Below are 14,794 nucleotides of genomic sequence, written 5' to 3' on the forward strand. Positions count from 1 at the left end.
TCATAAGATGAACTTAATTATCCTGAACATAGTCAAAAGGTCTTTGCAAATTATGTCGTGGCTCGCGCTTCAGTTCTACTGTTTAGATATGTTCCTAGAGAAAATTTAGTTGAAAGTTGATAGTAGCAATTATGCGAACTAGGTCCGTAAACTGAGGATTGTCCTCATTCCTTCATAGAAGGCTTATGTACTTAATGCACCGCTCAGTGTGCTGAACCTCGAACGTCGTCTGTGGATGTTGCGAACATCTGACATACACATTTTGATAACTACGTGATAGTTCAGTTAAACGGTTTAGAATTGAGGCACCAAAGACATTTTTGAAACATAGCAGAACATATGAAATGTTCCAAGGACTGAAATTGGGATTTCAGGCTCGTGCCCACGTCAAGAGGTATAAGACCTCCGACGATTTTCTTAGCCTGCATAATAAGGGAGAAAAGCTCAATCTTGAGCTTGTGCTCAGATTGTCTGAGTACCACAATCACTTGAATCGAGTGGGAGTTAATCTTCCAGATGAGATAGTGATGTTTTTTCCAAAGTCATTGCCACCAAGCTGCTAGAGCTTCATGATGAACTATAACATATCAGGGATAGATATGATGATCCTTGAAATATTCGCGATGTTTGACACCGCGAAAGTAGAAATCAAGAAGGAGCATCAATTGTTGATGGTTAGTGAAAACCACTAGTTTCAAGAAGGGCAAGGGAAAGAAGGGAGACTTCATGAAACGGCAAATCAGCTGCCGCTCTAGTGGAGAAACCCAAGGTTGAACCCAAACCCGAGACTGAGTGCTTCTGTAATAAGGGGAACAACCACTGGAGCAGAATTACCCTAGATACTTGGTAGATGAGAAGGCTGTCGATAGAAGTATATTGGATATACATTATGTTAATGTGTACGTTACTAGTACTCCTGGTAGCACCAGGGTATTAGATACCGGTTCGGTTGCTAAGTGTTAGTAACTCGAAATAAAAGCTACGGAATAAACGGAGACTAGCTAAAAGGTGAGATGACGATATGTGTTGGAAGTATTTCCAAGGTTGATCAAATATCGTACGCTCCCTCTACCATCAAGATTGGTGTTTGCGTTGAGCATAGACATGATTGGATTATGTCTATCGCAATACGGTTATTCATTTAATGAGAATAATGGTTACTCTGTTTATTTGAATAATACCTTCAATGGTCTTGCACCTAAAATGAATGGTTTATTGAATCTCGATCGTAGTGATACACATGTTCATGCCAAAAGATATAAGATAGTAATGATAGTACCACCTACTTGTGGCACTGCCACGTAAGTCATATCGGTATAAAACGCATGAAGAAGCTCCATGTTGATGGATATTTGGGCTCACTCGTTTTGAAAAGTTTGAGACATGCGAACCATGTCTATTGGTGTACATGCATGAAGAAACTCCATGCAAATGGACCGTTTGGACTCACTTGATTTTGAATCACTTGAGACATGCAAATCATACCACATGGGCAAGATGACTGAAAGCCTCGTTTTCAGTAAAATGGAACTAGAAAGCAACTTGTTGGAAGTAATACATTTTGATGTGTGCAGTCCAATGAGTGCTGAGGCGTGTAGTGGATATCGTTATGTTCTTACTTCACAGATGATTTGAGTAAATGTTGAGTACATTTACTTGATGAATCACGAGTCTGAATTATTGAAAGGTTCAAGTAATTTCAGGGTGAAGTTGAAAGATCGTCGTGACAAGAGGATAAAATATCTATGATATGATCACAGAGATGAATATTTGAATTATGAGTTTGGCACAGAATTAAGACATTGTGGAAATTGTTTCACAACTAATACAGCCTGGAACACCATAGTGTGATGGTGTGTCCGAACATCATAACTGCACCCTATTGGATATGATGCATACCATGATGTCTCTTATCGAATTACCACGATAGTTTATGGGTTAGGCATTAGAGACAACCACATTCACTTTAAATAGGGAACCACGTAATTCCGATGAGTTGACATCGTATGAACTATGGTTTAGAGAAACCTAAGCTGTCATTTCTTAAAAGTTTGGGGCTGCAACACTTATGTGAAAAGGTTTCAGGCTGATAAGCTAGAACCCAAAGCGGATAAATGCATCTTCATAGGACACCCAAAATAGTTGGGTATACCTCCTGTCTCAGATCCAAAAGCAATAAGGGATTGTTTCTAGAATCGGGTCCTTTCTCGAGGAAAAGTTTCTCTCGAAAGAATTGAGTGGGAGGATGGTGGATACTTGATGAGGTTATTGAACCGTCACTACAACTGGTGTGTAGCAGGGCACAGGAAGTTGTTCCTGTGGCACCTACACCAATTGAAGTAGAAGCTTATGATGGTGATCATGAAACTTCGGATCAAGTCACTACCGTACTTCGTAGGGTGACAAGGATGCGTACTGCTTTAGAGTGGTGCAGTAATCCTGTCTTGGAAGTCATGTTGCTAGACAACAATGAACCTACGAGCTATGGAGAAGCGATGGTGGGCCCGGATTCCGATAAATGGCTCGAGGCCATAAAATTCGAGAGAGGATCCATGTATGAAAACAAAGTGTAGACTTTGGCAGAACGGCTCGATGGTCGTAAGGCTGTTGAGTACAGATGGATTTTAAAAGGAAGACGGACAATGATGGTAAGTATCACCATTAAGAAAGCTCGACTTGTCGTTAAGATGTTTTCCGACAAGTTCAATGAGTTGACTATGATGAGACTTTCTCACTCGTAGTGATGCTAAGAGTCTGTTGGAATTATATTAGCGATTACTGCATTATTTATGAAATCTTGCAGACAGGATGCCAAAACATTGTTTCCTCGACGATTTTCTTGAGGAAAGGTTGTATGTGATACAACCGGAAGGTTTTGTCAATCCTAAAAGATGCTAACAAGTATGCAAAGCTCCAGCAATCCTTCTAAGGACTGGAGTAAGCATCTCGGAGTTGGAATGTATGCTTTGATGAGATGATCAAAGTTTTTGGGTGTATACAAAGTTTATGAGAAACTTGTATTTCCAAAGAAGTGAGTGGGAGCACTATAGAATCTCTGATGAGTATATGTTGTTGACATATTGTGGATCAGGAATGATGTAGAATTTCTGGAAAGCATATAGGGTTATTTGAAAAGTGTTTTTCAATAGAAAACCTGGATTAGGCTACTTGAATATTGAGCATCAAGATCTATGAGGATAGATCAAAAAAAACGCTAAATGGTACTTTCAAATGAGCACATACCTTGACATGATCTTGAAGGTATTCAAGATGGATCAGTCAAGGAAGGAGTTCTTGCCTGAGTTGTAAGGTATGAAGTTAAGACTTAAAGCTCGACCACAGCAGAAGAAAGAGAAAGGACGAATGTCGTCCCCTATGCTTTTGTCATAGGCTCTATACGGTATGCCATGCTGAGTACCGCACCTGATGTGTGCCTTGCCACATATCTGGCAAGAGGGTACAAAGGTAATCTAGGAGTAGATCACTAGATAGCGGTCAAAATTATCCTTGGAGTAATAAGGACATGTTTCTCAATTATGGAGGTGATAAAGAGTTCGGCGTAAAGGGTTACATCGATGCAAGCTTTAACACCTATCCGAATGACTCTGAGTAGCAAACTGGATACGTATAGTGGAGCAACCATTTGGAATAGCTCCAAGTGGAGCATGGAAGCAGCATTTATAATATGACCTAGAGATTTGCAAAGTACATACGGATATGATTGATGCAGACCCGTTGACTAAAACCTCTCTCACAAGTAAAACATGATCAAACCCCAGAACTCATTGAGTCTTAATCACATGATGATGTGAACTAGTTTAGTGACACTAGTAAACTCTTTGGATGTTGGTCACATGGCGATGTGACCTGTGAGTGTTAATCACATGGCGATGTGAACTAGATTATTGACTCTAGTGCAAGTGGGAGACTGTTGGAAATATGCCCTAGAGGCAATAATAAATTGGTTATTATTATATTTCCTTGTTCATGATAATCGTTTATTATCCATGCTAGAATTGTATTGATAGGAAACTCATATACATGTGTGGATACATAGACAACACCATGTCCCTAGTAAGCCTCTAGTTGACTAGCTCGTTAATCAATAGATGGTTACGTTTCCTGACCATGGACATTGGATGTCGTTGATAACGGGATCACATCATTGGGAGAATGATGTGATGGACAAGACCCAATCCAAAGCCTAGCACATAGATCATGTAGTTCGTTTGCTAAAGCTTTTCTAATGTCAAGTATCATTTCCTTAGACCATGAGATTGTGCAACTCCCGGATACCGTAGGAATACTTTGGGTGTGCCAAACGTCACAACATAACTGGGTGGCTATAAAGGTGCACTACGGGTATCTCCGAAAGTGTCTGTTGGGTTGGCACGAATCGAGACTGGGATTTGTCACTCCGAGTAAACGGAGAGGTATCTCTGGGCCCACTCGGTAGGACATCATCATAATGTGCACAATGTGACCAAGGAGTTGATCACGGGATGATGTGTTACGGAACGAGTAAAGAGACTTGCTAGTAACGAGATTGAACAAGGTATCGGGATACCGACGATCGAATCTCGGGCAAGTATTGTACCGCTAGACAAAGGGAATTGTATACGGGATTGATCGAATCCTCGACATCGTGGTTCATCCGATGAGATCATCGTGGAACATGTAGGAACCAACATGGGTATCCAGATCCCGCTGTTGGTTATTGACCGGAGAACGTCTCGGTCATGTCTGCATGGTTCCCGAACCCGTAGGGTCTACACACTTAAGGTTCGATGACGCTAGGGTTATAAGGAATAGATATACATGGTTACCGAATGTTGTTCGGAGTCCCGGATGAGATCCTGGACGTCACGAGGAGTTCCGGTATGGTCCGGAGGTAAAGATTTATATATGGGAAGTCCTGTTTTGGTCACCGGAAAAGTTTCGGGTTTTACCGGTAGTGTACCGGGACCACCGGAGGGGTCCGGGGGTCCACCAAGTGGGGCCACCAGCCCCGGAGGGCTGCATGGGCCAAGTGTGGGAGGGGACCAGCCCCAGGTGGGCTGGTGCGCCCCCCCACCAAGGCCCAAGGCGCCTCCAAGAGGGAAGGGGGGCAAACCCTAGGGCAGATGGGCCCTAAGGCCCACCCCAGGTGCGCCTCCCCTTCTCCCCCTTGTGGCCGCCACCCAGATGGGGTCTGGGGGGCTGCCGCCACCCCTAGGGAGGGAACCCTAGATGGGGGCGCAGCCCCTCCCCTTCCCCTATATATACTTGAGGTTTGGGCTGCCAACACACACGAGTTCCTCTCCTTCTTGGCGCAGCCCTACCCCTCTCCCTCCTCGTCTCTTGCTGTGCTTGGCGAAGCCCTGCTGGAGTGCCACGCTCCTCCACCACCACCACGACGTTGTGCTGCTGCTGGATGGAGTCTTCCTCAACCTCTCCCTCTCTCCTTGCTGGATCAAGGCATGGGAGACGTCGTCGGGCTGTACGTGTGTTGAACACGGAGGTGCCGTCCGTTCGGCACTAGGATCTCCGGTGATTTGGATCACGACGAGTATGACTCCTTCAACCCCGTTCTCTTGAACGCTTCCGCTTAGCGATCTACAAGGGTATGTAGATGCACTCTCCTTCCCTTCGTTGCTGGTTTCTCCATAGATTGATCTTGGTGATGCGTAGAAAATTTTGAATTTCTGCTACGTTCCCCAACACATAGTTATGAGAATATCTAGGCATAATCATGTATATAGGCATCACGTCCGTGACAAGTAGATCAAAACGATTCTGCATCTACTACTATTACTCCACTCATCGACCGCTATCCAGCATGCATCTAGAGTATTAAGTTAAAAACAGAGTAATGCTTTAAGCAAGATGACATGATGTAGAGAGATAAATTCATGCAATATGAAATAAACCCCATCTTGTTATCCTCGATGGCAATGATACAATACGTGTCTTGCTGCCCCTTCTGTCACTGGGAAAGAACACCGCAAGATCGAACCCAAAGCTAAGCACTTCTCCCATGGCAAGAACTACCAATCTAGTTGGCCAAACCAAACGGATAATTCGAAGAGACTTGCAAAGATAACCAATCATACATAAAAGAATTCAGAGAAGATTCAAATATTGTTCATAGATAGACTTGATCATAAACCCACAATTCATCGGTCTCAACAAACACACCGCAAAAGAAGAAGATTACATCGAATAGATCTCCACAAGAGAGGGGGGGATATTGTATTGAGATCCAAAAAGAGAGAAGAAGCCATCTAGCTACTAACTATGGACCCGAAGGTCTGAGGTAAACTACTCACACTTCATCGGAGAGGCTATGATGATGAAGAAGCCCTCCGTGATGACGACCCTCTCCGACAGAGCTCCGGAACAGGCCCCAAGGTGGGATCTCGTGGATACAGAAAGTTGCGGCGGTGGAATTAGGTTTTTGGCTCCTGTTCTGATTGTTTGGGGGTACGTGGGTATATATAGGAGGAAGGAGTACGTCGGTGGAGCACCGAGGGGCCCACGAGGTAGGGGGCACGCCCTGTAGGGGGGGGCTACCCTCGTGACCGCCTCCGGTACTTCTTGGAGTAGGTTCCAAGTCTTCTGGGTCTTATCCGAGAAGAAAATCACGTTCCAAAAAGGATTTTCCTGTTTGGACACCGTTTGATATTCTGTTTCTTCGAAACACTGAAATAGGCAAAAAACAGCAATTCTGGGCTGGGCCTTCGGTTAATAGGTTAGTCCCAAAAATAATATAAAAGTGGAAAATAAAGCCCAATATAGTCCAAAATAGTAGATAATATAGCATGAAGCAATTAAAAATTATAGATACGTTGGAGACGTATCAGCCATCACCCCTTGAGTATATAAGAGGCGGCTGGACTTCCCGTACAAGGAAAAGACTTCAATTCACGTCCAAAACCCTAGTCCAATTCGGATTTGTTTAGTCCGAACTTTCCAAAACTGTTCGGTAAAATCTGGCTGCATGTTGTGGGCCATGTTCGGGGCAGTAAACGACCTCGGATGGGAACGAACCCAAAAGCAATCTTGACTGTTTCGACGAGACGAACAACTTTCATGTTGAATGTTTTTTGATCTGAGGCCATCTTGAGGGGGGTTTCGGCTGTTTTCCGAAGTCTGCAGCAGCTAAATTCAAAACCCGGACTAACATACCCGGAGTGTCCGGTCATCCACAGAGAAAATCAAAACCCGGATGGTTGTCCCCGGAGTGTCCGGCCATCCAGTGCAGCAGCGCCTTGTATTGGCTGTAACTTTTGCATACAACCTCGGATTAAGACGATTTTTATATCATAATCATCCGTTTCGACGAGACGCACAACTTCCATGGTGAAACGTTTTCCATTTGGAGTCATCTTAATTGGGTTTCAAGCCATTCTTTAATCTGGTGTCACCATGAGCATCTCTGAACTTGTCATAACTTTTGCATTCGGACTCTGTTTTAGACCACTTTCATATCCATCTTGATCTTTTCAAAGAAAGCCATATCATGGTGACTTTCAATCATAAGTTTGAATTAATCTTGACATAGATTAAAGCAACTTTTACGATTGTGCCACTTTTGAGCGTCAACACATTCTTAGCAACGAATGTCTTGCCTTCGGATCTGTGATAGAAGGTGTACCCAACAGTCTCCTTTGGGTATCCTATGAAGACACATTTCTCCGATTTGGTTCGAGCTTATCAGGTTGAAGCTTTTTCACATAAGCATCGCGGCCCCAAACTTTCAGAAATGACAACTTTGGTTTCTTGCCAAACCACATTTCATAAGGCGTCGTCTCAACGGATTTCGATGGTGCCCTATTTAACATGAATGTGGCCGTCTCTAAAGTATAACCCCAAAACGATAGTGGTAAATCAGTAAGAGACATCATAGATCGCACCATATACAGTAATGTAAGATTACGACGTTCGGACACACCATTACGCTGTGGTGTTCCGGTTGGCGTGAGTTGCGAAACTATTCCGCATTGTTTCAAATGTAGACCAAACTCGTAACTCAAATATTCTCCTCCACGATTAGATCATAGAAACTGTATTTTCTTATTACGATGATTTTCAACTTCACTCTGAAATTCTTTGAACTTTTCAAATGTTTCAGACTTATGTTTCATCAAGTAGATATACCCATATCTGCTTAAATCATCTGTGAAGGTGATAAAATAACGATATCCTCCACGAGCCTCAACATTCATCGGACCACATACATCTGTATGTATGATTTCCAATAAATCTGTTGCTCTCTCCATAGTACCAGAGAATGGCGTTTTAGTCATCTTGCCCATGAGGCACGGTTTGCAAGTACCAAGTGATTTATAATCAAGTGGTTCCAAAAGTCCATCAGTATGGAGTTTCTTCATGCGCTTTACACCGATATGACCTAAACGGCAGTGCCACAAATAAATTGCACTATCATTATCAACTCTGCATCTTTTGGCTTCAACATTATGAATATGTGTATCACTACTAGCGAGATTCATCAAAAATAGACCACGCTTCAAGGGTGCATGACCATAAAAGATATTACTCATATAAATAGAACAACTATTATTCTCTGATTTAAATGAATAACCGTCTCGCATCAAACAAGATCCAGATATAATGTTCATGCTCAACGCTGGCACCAAATAACAATTATTTAGGTCTAATACTAATCCCGAAGGTAGATGTAGAGGTAGCGTGTCGACCGCGATCACATCGACTTTGGAACCATTTCCCACGCGCATCGTCACCTCGTCCCTGGCCAGTGTTCGCTTAATCCTTAGTCCCTGTTTCGAGTTGCAAATATTAGCAACAGAACCAGTATCAAATACCCAGGTGCTACTGCGAGCTCTAGTAAGGTACACATCAATAACATGTATGTCACATATACCTTTGTTCACCTTGCCATCCTTCTTATCCGCCAAATACTTGGGGTAGTTTCGCTTCCAGTGACCAGTCTGCTTGCAGTAGAAGCACTCAGTTTCAGGCTTAGGTCCAGACCTGGGTTTCTTCTCCTGAGCAGCAACTTGCTTGCTTTTCTTCTTGAAGTTCCCCTTCTTCTTCCCTTTACCCTTTTTCTTGAAACTAGTGGTCTTGTTGACCATCAACACTTGATGCTCCTTCTTGATTTCTACCTCCGCAGCCTTTAGCATTGCGAAGAGCTCAAGAATCGTCTTATCCATCCCTTGCATGTTATAGTTCATCACGAAGCTCTTGTAGCTTGGTGGCAGTGATTGGAGAATTCTGTCAATGACGCTATCATCCAGAAGATTAACTCCCAGGTGAATCAAGTGATTATTATACCCAGACATCTTGAGTATATGCTCACTGACAGAACTATTCTCCTCCATCTTGCAGCTATAGAACTTATTGGAGACTTCATATCTCTCAATCCGAGCATTTGCTTGAAATATTAACTTCAACTCCTGGAACATCTCATATGCTCCATGACGTTCAAAACGTCGTTGAAGTCCCGGTTCTAAGCCATAAAGCATGGCACACTGAACTATTGAGTAGTCCTCAGCTTTGCTCTGCCAGACATTCATAACATCTGGTGTTGCTCCTGCAGCAGGCCTGGCACCCAGCGGTGCTTCCAGGACGTAATTCTTATGTGCAACAATGAGGATAATCCTCAAGTTACGGACCCAGTCCGTCTAATTGCTACCATCATCTTTCAACTTTGCTTTCTCAAGGAACGCATTAAAATTCAACGGAACAACAGCACGGGCCATCTATCTACAATCAACATAGACAAGCAAGATACTATCAGGTACTAAGTTCATGATAAATTTAAGTTCAATTAATCATATTACTTAAGAACTCTCACTTAGATAGACATATCTCTAATCCTTTAAGTGATCACGTGATCCAAATCAACTAAACCATAACCGATCATCACGTGAAATGGAGTAGCTTTCAATGGTGAACATCACTATGTTGATCATATCTACTATATGATTCACGCTCGACCTTTCGGTCTCAGTGTTCTGAGGACATATCTGCATATGCTAGGCTCGTCAAGTTTAACCTGAGTATTCTACGTGTGCAAAACTGGTTTGCACCCGTTGTAGATGGACGTAGAGCTTATCACACCCGATCATCACATGGTGTCTGGGCACGACGAACTTTGGCAACGGTGCATACTCAGGGAGAACACTTTTATCTTGAAATTTAGTGAGAGATCATCTTATAATGCTATCGTCAATCAAAGCAAAATAAGATGCATAAAAGATAAACATCAGATGCAATCAATATAAGTGATATGATATGGCCATCATCATCTTGTGCTTGTGATCTCCATCTCTGAAGCACCATCATGATCACCATCGTCACCGGCGTGACACCTTGATCTCCATCATAGCATCATTGTCGTCTCGCCAATCTTATGCTTCTATGACTATCGCTACCGCTTAGTGATAAAGTAAAGCATTACAGGGCGATTGCATTGCATACAATAAAGCGACAACCATATGGCTCCTGCCAGTTGCCGATAATTCGGTTACAAAACATGATCATCTCATACAATAAAATTTAGCATCATGTCTTGACCATATCACATCACAACATGCCCTGCAAAAACAAGTTAGACGTCCTCTACTTTGTTGTTGCAAGTTTTATGTGGCTGCTACTGGCTTAGCAAGAACCGTTCTTACCTACGCATCAAAACCAAAATGATAGTTTGTCAAGTTGGTGCTGTTTTAACCTTCGCAAGGACCGGGCGTAGCCACACTCGGTTCAACTAAAGTTGGAGAAACTGACACCCGCCAGCCACCTGTGTGCAAAGCACGTCGGTAGAACCAGTCTCGCGTAAGCGTACGCGTAATGTCGGTCCGGGCCGCTTCATCCAACAATACCGCCGAACCAAAGTATGACATGCTGGTAAGCAGTATGACTTATATCACCCACAACTCACTTGTGTTCTACTCGTGCATATAACATCAACGCATAAAACCTGGCTCGGATGCCACTGTTGGGGAACGTAGTAATTTCAAAAAAAAATCCTACGCACACGCAAGATCATGGTGATGCATAGCAACGAGAGGGGAGAGTGTTGTCCACGTACCCTCGTAGACCGAAAGCGGAAGCGTAAGCACAACGTGGTTGATGTAGTCGTACGTCTTCACGATCCGACCGATCAAGTACCGAACGTACGGCACCTCCGAGTTCAGCACACGATCAGCCCGATGACGTCCCTCGAACTCCGATCCAGTCGAGTGTTGAGGGAGAGTTTCGTCAGCACGACGGCGTGGTGACGATGTTGATGTTCTACCGACGCAGGGCTTCGCCTAAGCACCGCTACAGTATTATCGAGGTGGACTATGGTGGAGGGGGGCACCGCACACGGCTAAGAGATCAATGATCAATTGTTGTGTCTCTGGGGTGCCCCCTGCCCCCGTATATAAAGGAGCAAGAGGGGTGCGGCCGGCCAAGAGGAGAGGCGCGCCAGGAGGAGTCCTACTCCCATCGGGAGTAGGACTCCCCCCTTTCCTAGTTGGAATAGGATATGGGAGAGGGGAAAGAGGAGAGAGAGAAGGAAGGGGGCGCCGCCCCCCTCTCCTTTTCCTATTCGGACTAGGGGGAGGGGTGCGCGGCCCAGCCCTAGCCGCCTCTCCTCTCTTCCACCAAGGCCCACTAAGGCCCATTAAGTCCCCGGGGGTTTCCGGTAACCCCTCGGTACTCCGGTAAAATCACTATTTCACCCGGAACACTTCCGATATCCAAACGTAGGCTTCCAATATATCAATCTTCATGTCTCGACCATTTTGAGACTCCTCGTCATGTCCGTGATCACATCCGGGACTCCGAACAACCTTCGGTACATCAAAACATATAAACTCATAATATAACTGTCATCGTAACGTTAAGCGTGCGGACCCTACGGGTTCGAGAACTATGTAGACATGACCGAGACACGTCTCTTGTCAATAACCAATAGCGGAACCTGGATGATCATATTGGCTCCTACATATTCTACGAAGATCTTTATCGGTCAGACCGCATAACAACATATGTTGTTCCCTTTGTCATCGGTATGTTACTTGCCCGAGATTCGATCGTCGGTATCTCAATACCTAGTTCAATCTTGTTACCGGCAAGTCTCTTCGTTCTGTAATGTATCATCCCGCAGCTAACTCATTAGCTGCAATGCTTGCAAGGCTTAAGTGATGTGCATTACCGAGAGGGCCCAGAGATACCTCTCCGACAATCGGAGTGACAAATCCTAATCTCGAAATATGCCAACCCAACAAGTACCTTCGGAGACACCTATAGAGCTCCTTTATAATCACCCAGTTACGTTGTGACATTTGGTAGCACACAAAGTGTTCCTCCGGTAAACGGGAGTTGCATAATCTCATAGTAATAGGAACATGTATAAGTCATGAAGAAAGCAATAGCAACATACTATACGGTCGTGTGCTAAGCTAATGGAATGGGTCATGTCAATCACATCATTCTCCTAATGATGTGATCCCGTTAATCAAATGACAACTCATGTCTATGGTTAGGAAACATAACCATCTTCGATTAACGAGCTAGTTAAGTAGAGGCATACTAGTGACACTCTGTTTGTCTATGTATTCACACATGCATTATGTTTCCGGTTAATACAATTCTAGCATCAATAATAAACATTTATCATGATATAAGAAAATAATAATAACTTTATTATTGCCTCTAGGGCATATTTCCTTCAGAAACGACTGGAGGGCTCGTGTCGTACAATCCGACGGCTCGCGCCCCGACCGATCTTTTGAAAATATTATCTGATGGACTCGTAGCACGTCCTACTGTTGGAAAACGCTATCGATCATCCGGTTGAAAACGCACGCGCATCCGTTGCCTTCTATTTGCTACACGTGTCCCTATGGGCCCCTTGAACTTTATCTTCTTCCCCTGATCTCCTTCCCTTACTCAGGCTTATCCCAGCCTCTTTCTTCTTCTCAGCCACACACTTGCAGCGGCCATGGCTAGGTGAAGCTCACACGTGGGGTGCAAGGTGGAGCTCACATGCGCGAGTGCGTGCGCTGCGCTATAGGCGTGCGGCCGCGGCTGGGGTGCACATGCATGGCGCGGAGCGAGGTAGGAAGGGGCTGACCTGAGCATGAGCTTGTCCATGGCCATGGCGGCCGAGCTTGAAATTGTGCTGTGGCTTTTTTTGCAAGAGCCACGGTGTTGCAAACGGCGGTGACCGACGATGGTGCTTAACAATGGCAACATAGATAAACTCTTGCAACTGATGCGGCAAACGACGGTGGTGCTTAACGGTGTTGACTTTTTTTTGCAATGTAACCTTTGTTGCAGAAATATTTTTGCAACATCCACTATGTTCCAGAAGTGGTGCTCAATAGGGCGACAACGTTTTTGCAACATCATCTCGAATGCAAAAGTTTCCGCAACACCTTCTATGTTGCAAAGTTTTTGTTTCACAAGGAAATAGCGCTTTGGGTGGTATTGCAACAAAGCCCCTGTTGCGGAGGAAGAAGCGCAACAACCGGCTTGTTGCAATTCGGAGTGCGCACGTCTGGGGGAGATCTGACTGCTAATTATGTGTCTATTAGACGGGCCTAGAGGCGGTTGATGCTTTTGCGCTATCCGCCGGCCGACGCATAGGGTCGCCCTTTCCTAAAAGTATTGCATATGTCTACATGTTTGGCATTGTTTGTTTTCGGGTTATCAAAGTGTTACTCCCTCCGTCCCATAATATAAGAGCGTTTTTAACACTAGTGTAGTGTTAAAAATGCTCTTATATTATGAGATGGAGGGAGTATTTATTTTCTTAATTGCTTTGCCGCGTCATTTTTTTTCCTTGCATGGCAAGCTAGCACGTGTATATCATGGAGCATTGGATGGGTGTAACATGTGATACGAATCTTGTGATGTACTCCCTCCATTCTCTTATACAAGGCCACTATGAAAAATATATTTTGCATCAATATAAGGACACAAACAGTAATCGAGCCAAAATTAATGATGTTTCCTTGTACTAGCAACTTTCTAATACTTACATGCATGTAGTCATAATGACACTCAATCACTTACTTCCCATTCATTTGTTGCATCCTTATGATGTATTAATGATCCCAGTTAACGAAAAGAAAAATTGACTTGCAAATGAGTCATTAAATTTTATCTTGATACCTGTAATATGAGTTTGTGGCCTTATATAAGAGAATAGAGGGAGTACTACCTTCGTCTTAAAATGTAAGGGCCTCTTTGAATTGTAGGATTCTAAAAATACATGAACAATAAAAGTGTAGGATTGAAGTGACATATTCACTTAAATCTTATAGTATTAACAAGGATCCTAGAGCCATGGGGGTGCGATGGATCCTGGCAAGGGCCGGCGAGAGGGCTCCGTTTCTAGTCATTTTTTCCAGTTTTTGTTAGAGTTTGTGTTGTGCACAGGAAGCCGAGACGGCGGCGGCTCCTTAAGATGCAATAGAGGTCTTCCCTCCTAGCCCCCGTTCTTGCGGTGCGTCTAGTATCGTTGGTGGGCGTTTGGAGGTGTGTCTTCGGCGGATCTATCTTTGGTGGATTTGCCCAGATCTCGTCATTGTCCGTGTGTGTCTTCGGTTTGGATTCTTCCAATCTACGTTGTTCTTCATCGGCGGCGGTTGCTATTCTGGTGTGCTGGTCCTATGAGGCCTTAACACGACGACTTCCCGACTGTCTACTACAACAAGTTGTGTCCGACTCTGAGATGGAGGGGCGATGATGGCAGCGCGTTTTCGGCTCGCTTCAATGCTTGTCGTCGTCGCTAGGTGGTTTATATGTCTGGGTGTAATTTTTATTATTTATG

The 14,794-nt window shown here is 44.1% G+C and overlaps 1 protein-coding gene across 1 annotated transcript in view; it reads right to left on the reverse strand.

Annotated features, from left to right (window-relative positions):
- LOC147986251 (uncharacterized) overlaps positions 1-13,116 on the reverse strand; it is a 53,067-nt gene extending 39,951 nt beyond the window's left edge. The window contains exon 1 of the mRNA XM_087541935.1: positions 13,091-13,116. Coding sequence (XP_087398061.1) covers positions 13,091-13,116 — 26 coding nt within the window. The remainder of the gene's footprint in view (positions 1-13,090) is intronic.
- Positions 13,117-14,794: the final 1,678 nt, after the last annotated feature.

Source organism: Triticum urartu, chromosome 2A (assembly GCF_056163025.1).
Source record: "Triticum urartu cultivar PI428250 chromosome 2A, HENAU_Tu73, whole genome shotgun sequence".
Taxonomy (NCBI): Eukaryota; Viridiplantae; Streptophyta; class Magnoliopsida; order Poales; family Poaceae; genus Triticum; species Triticum urartu.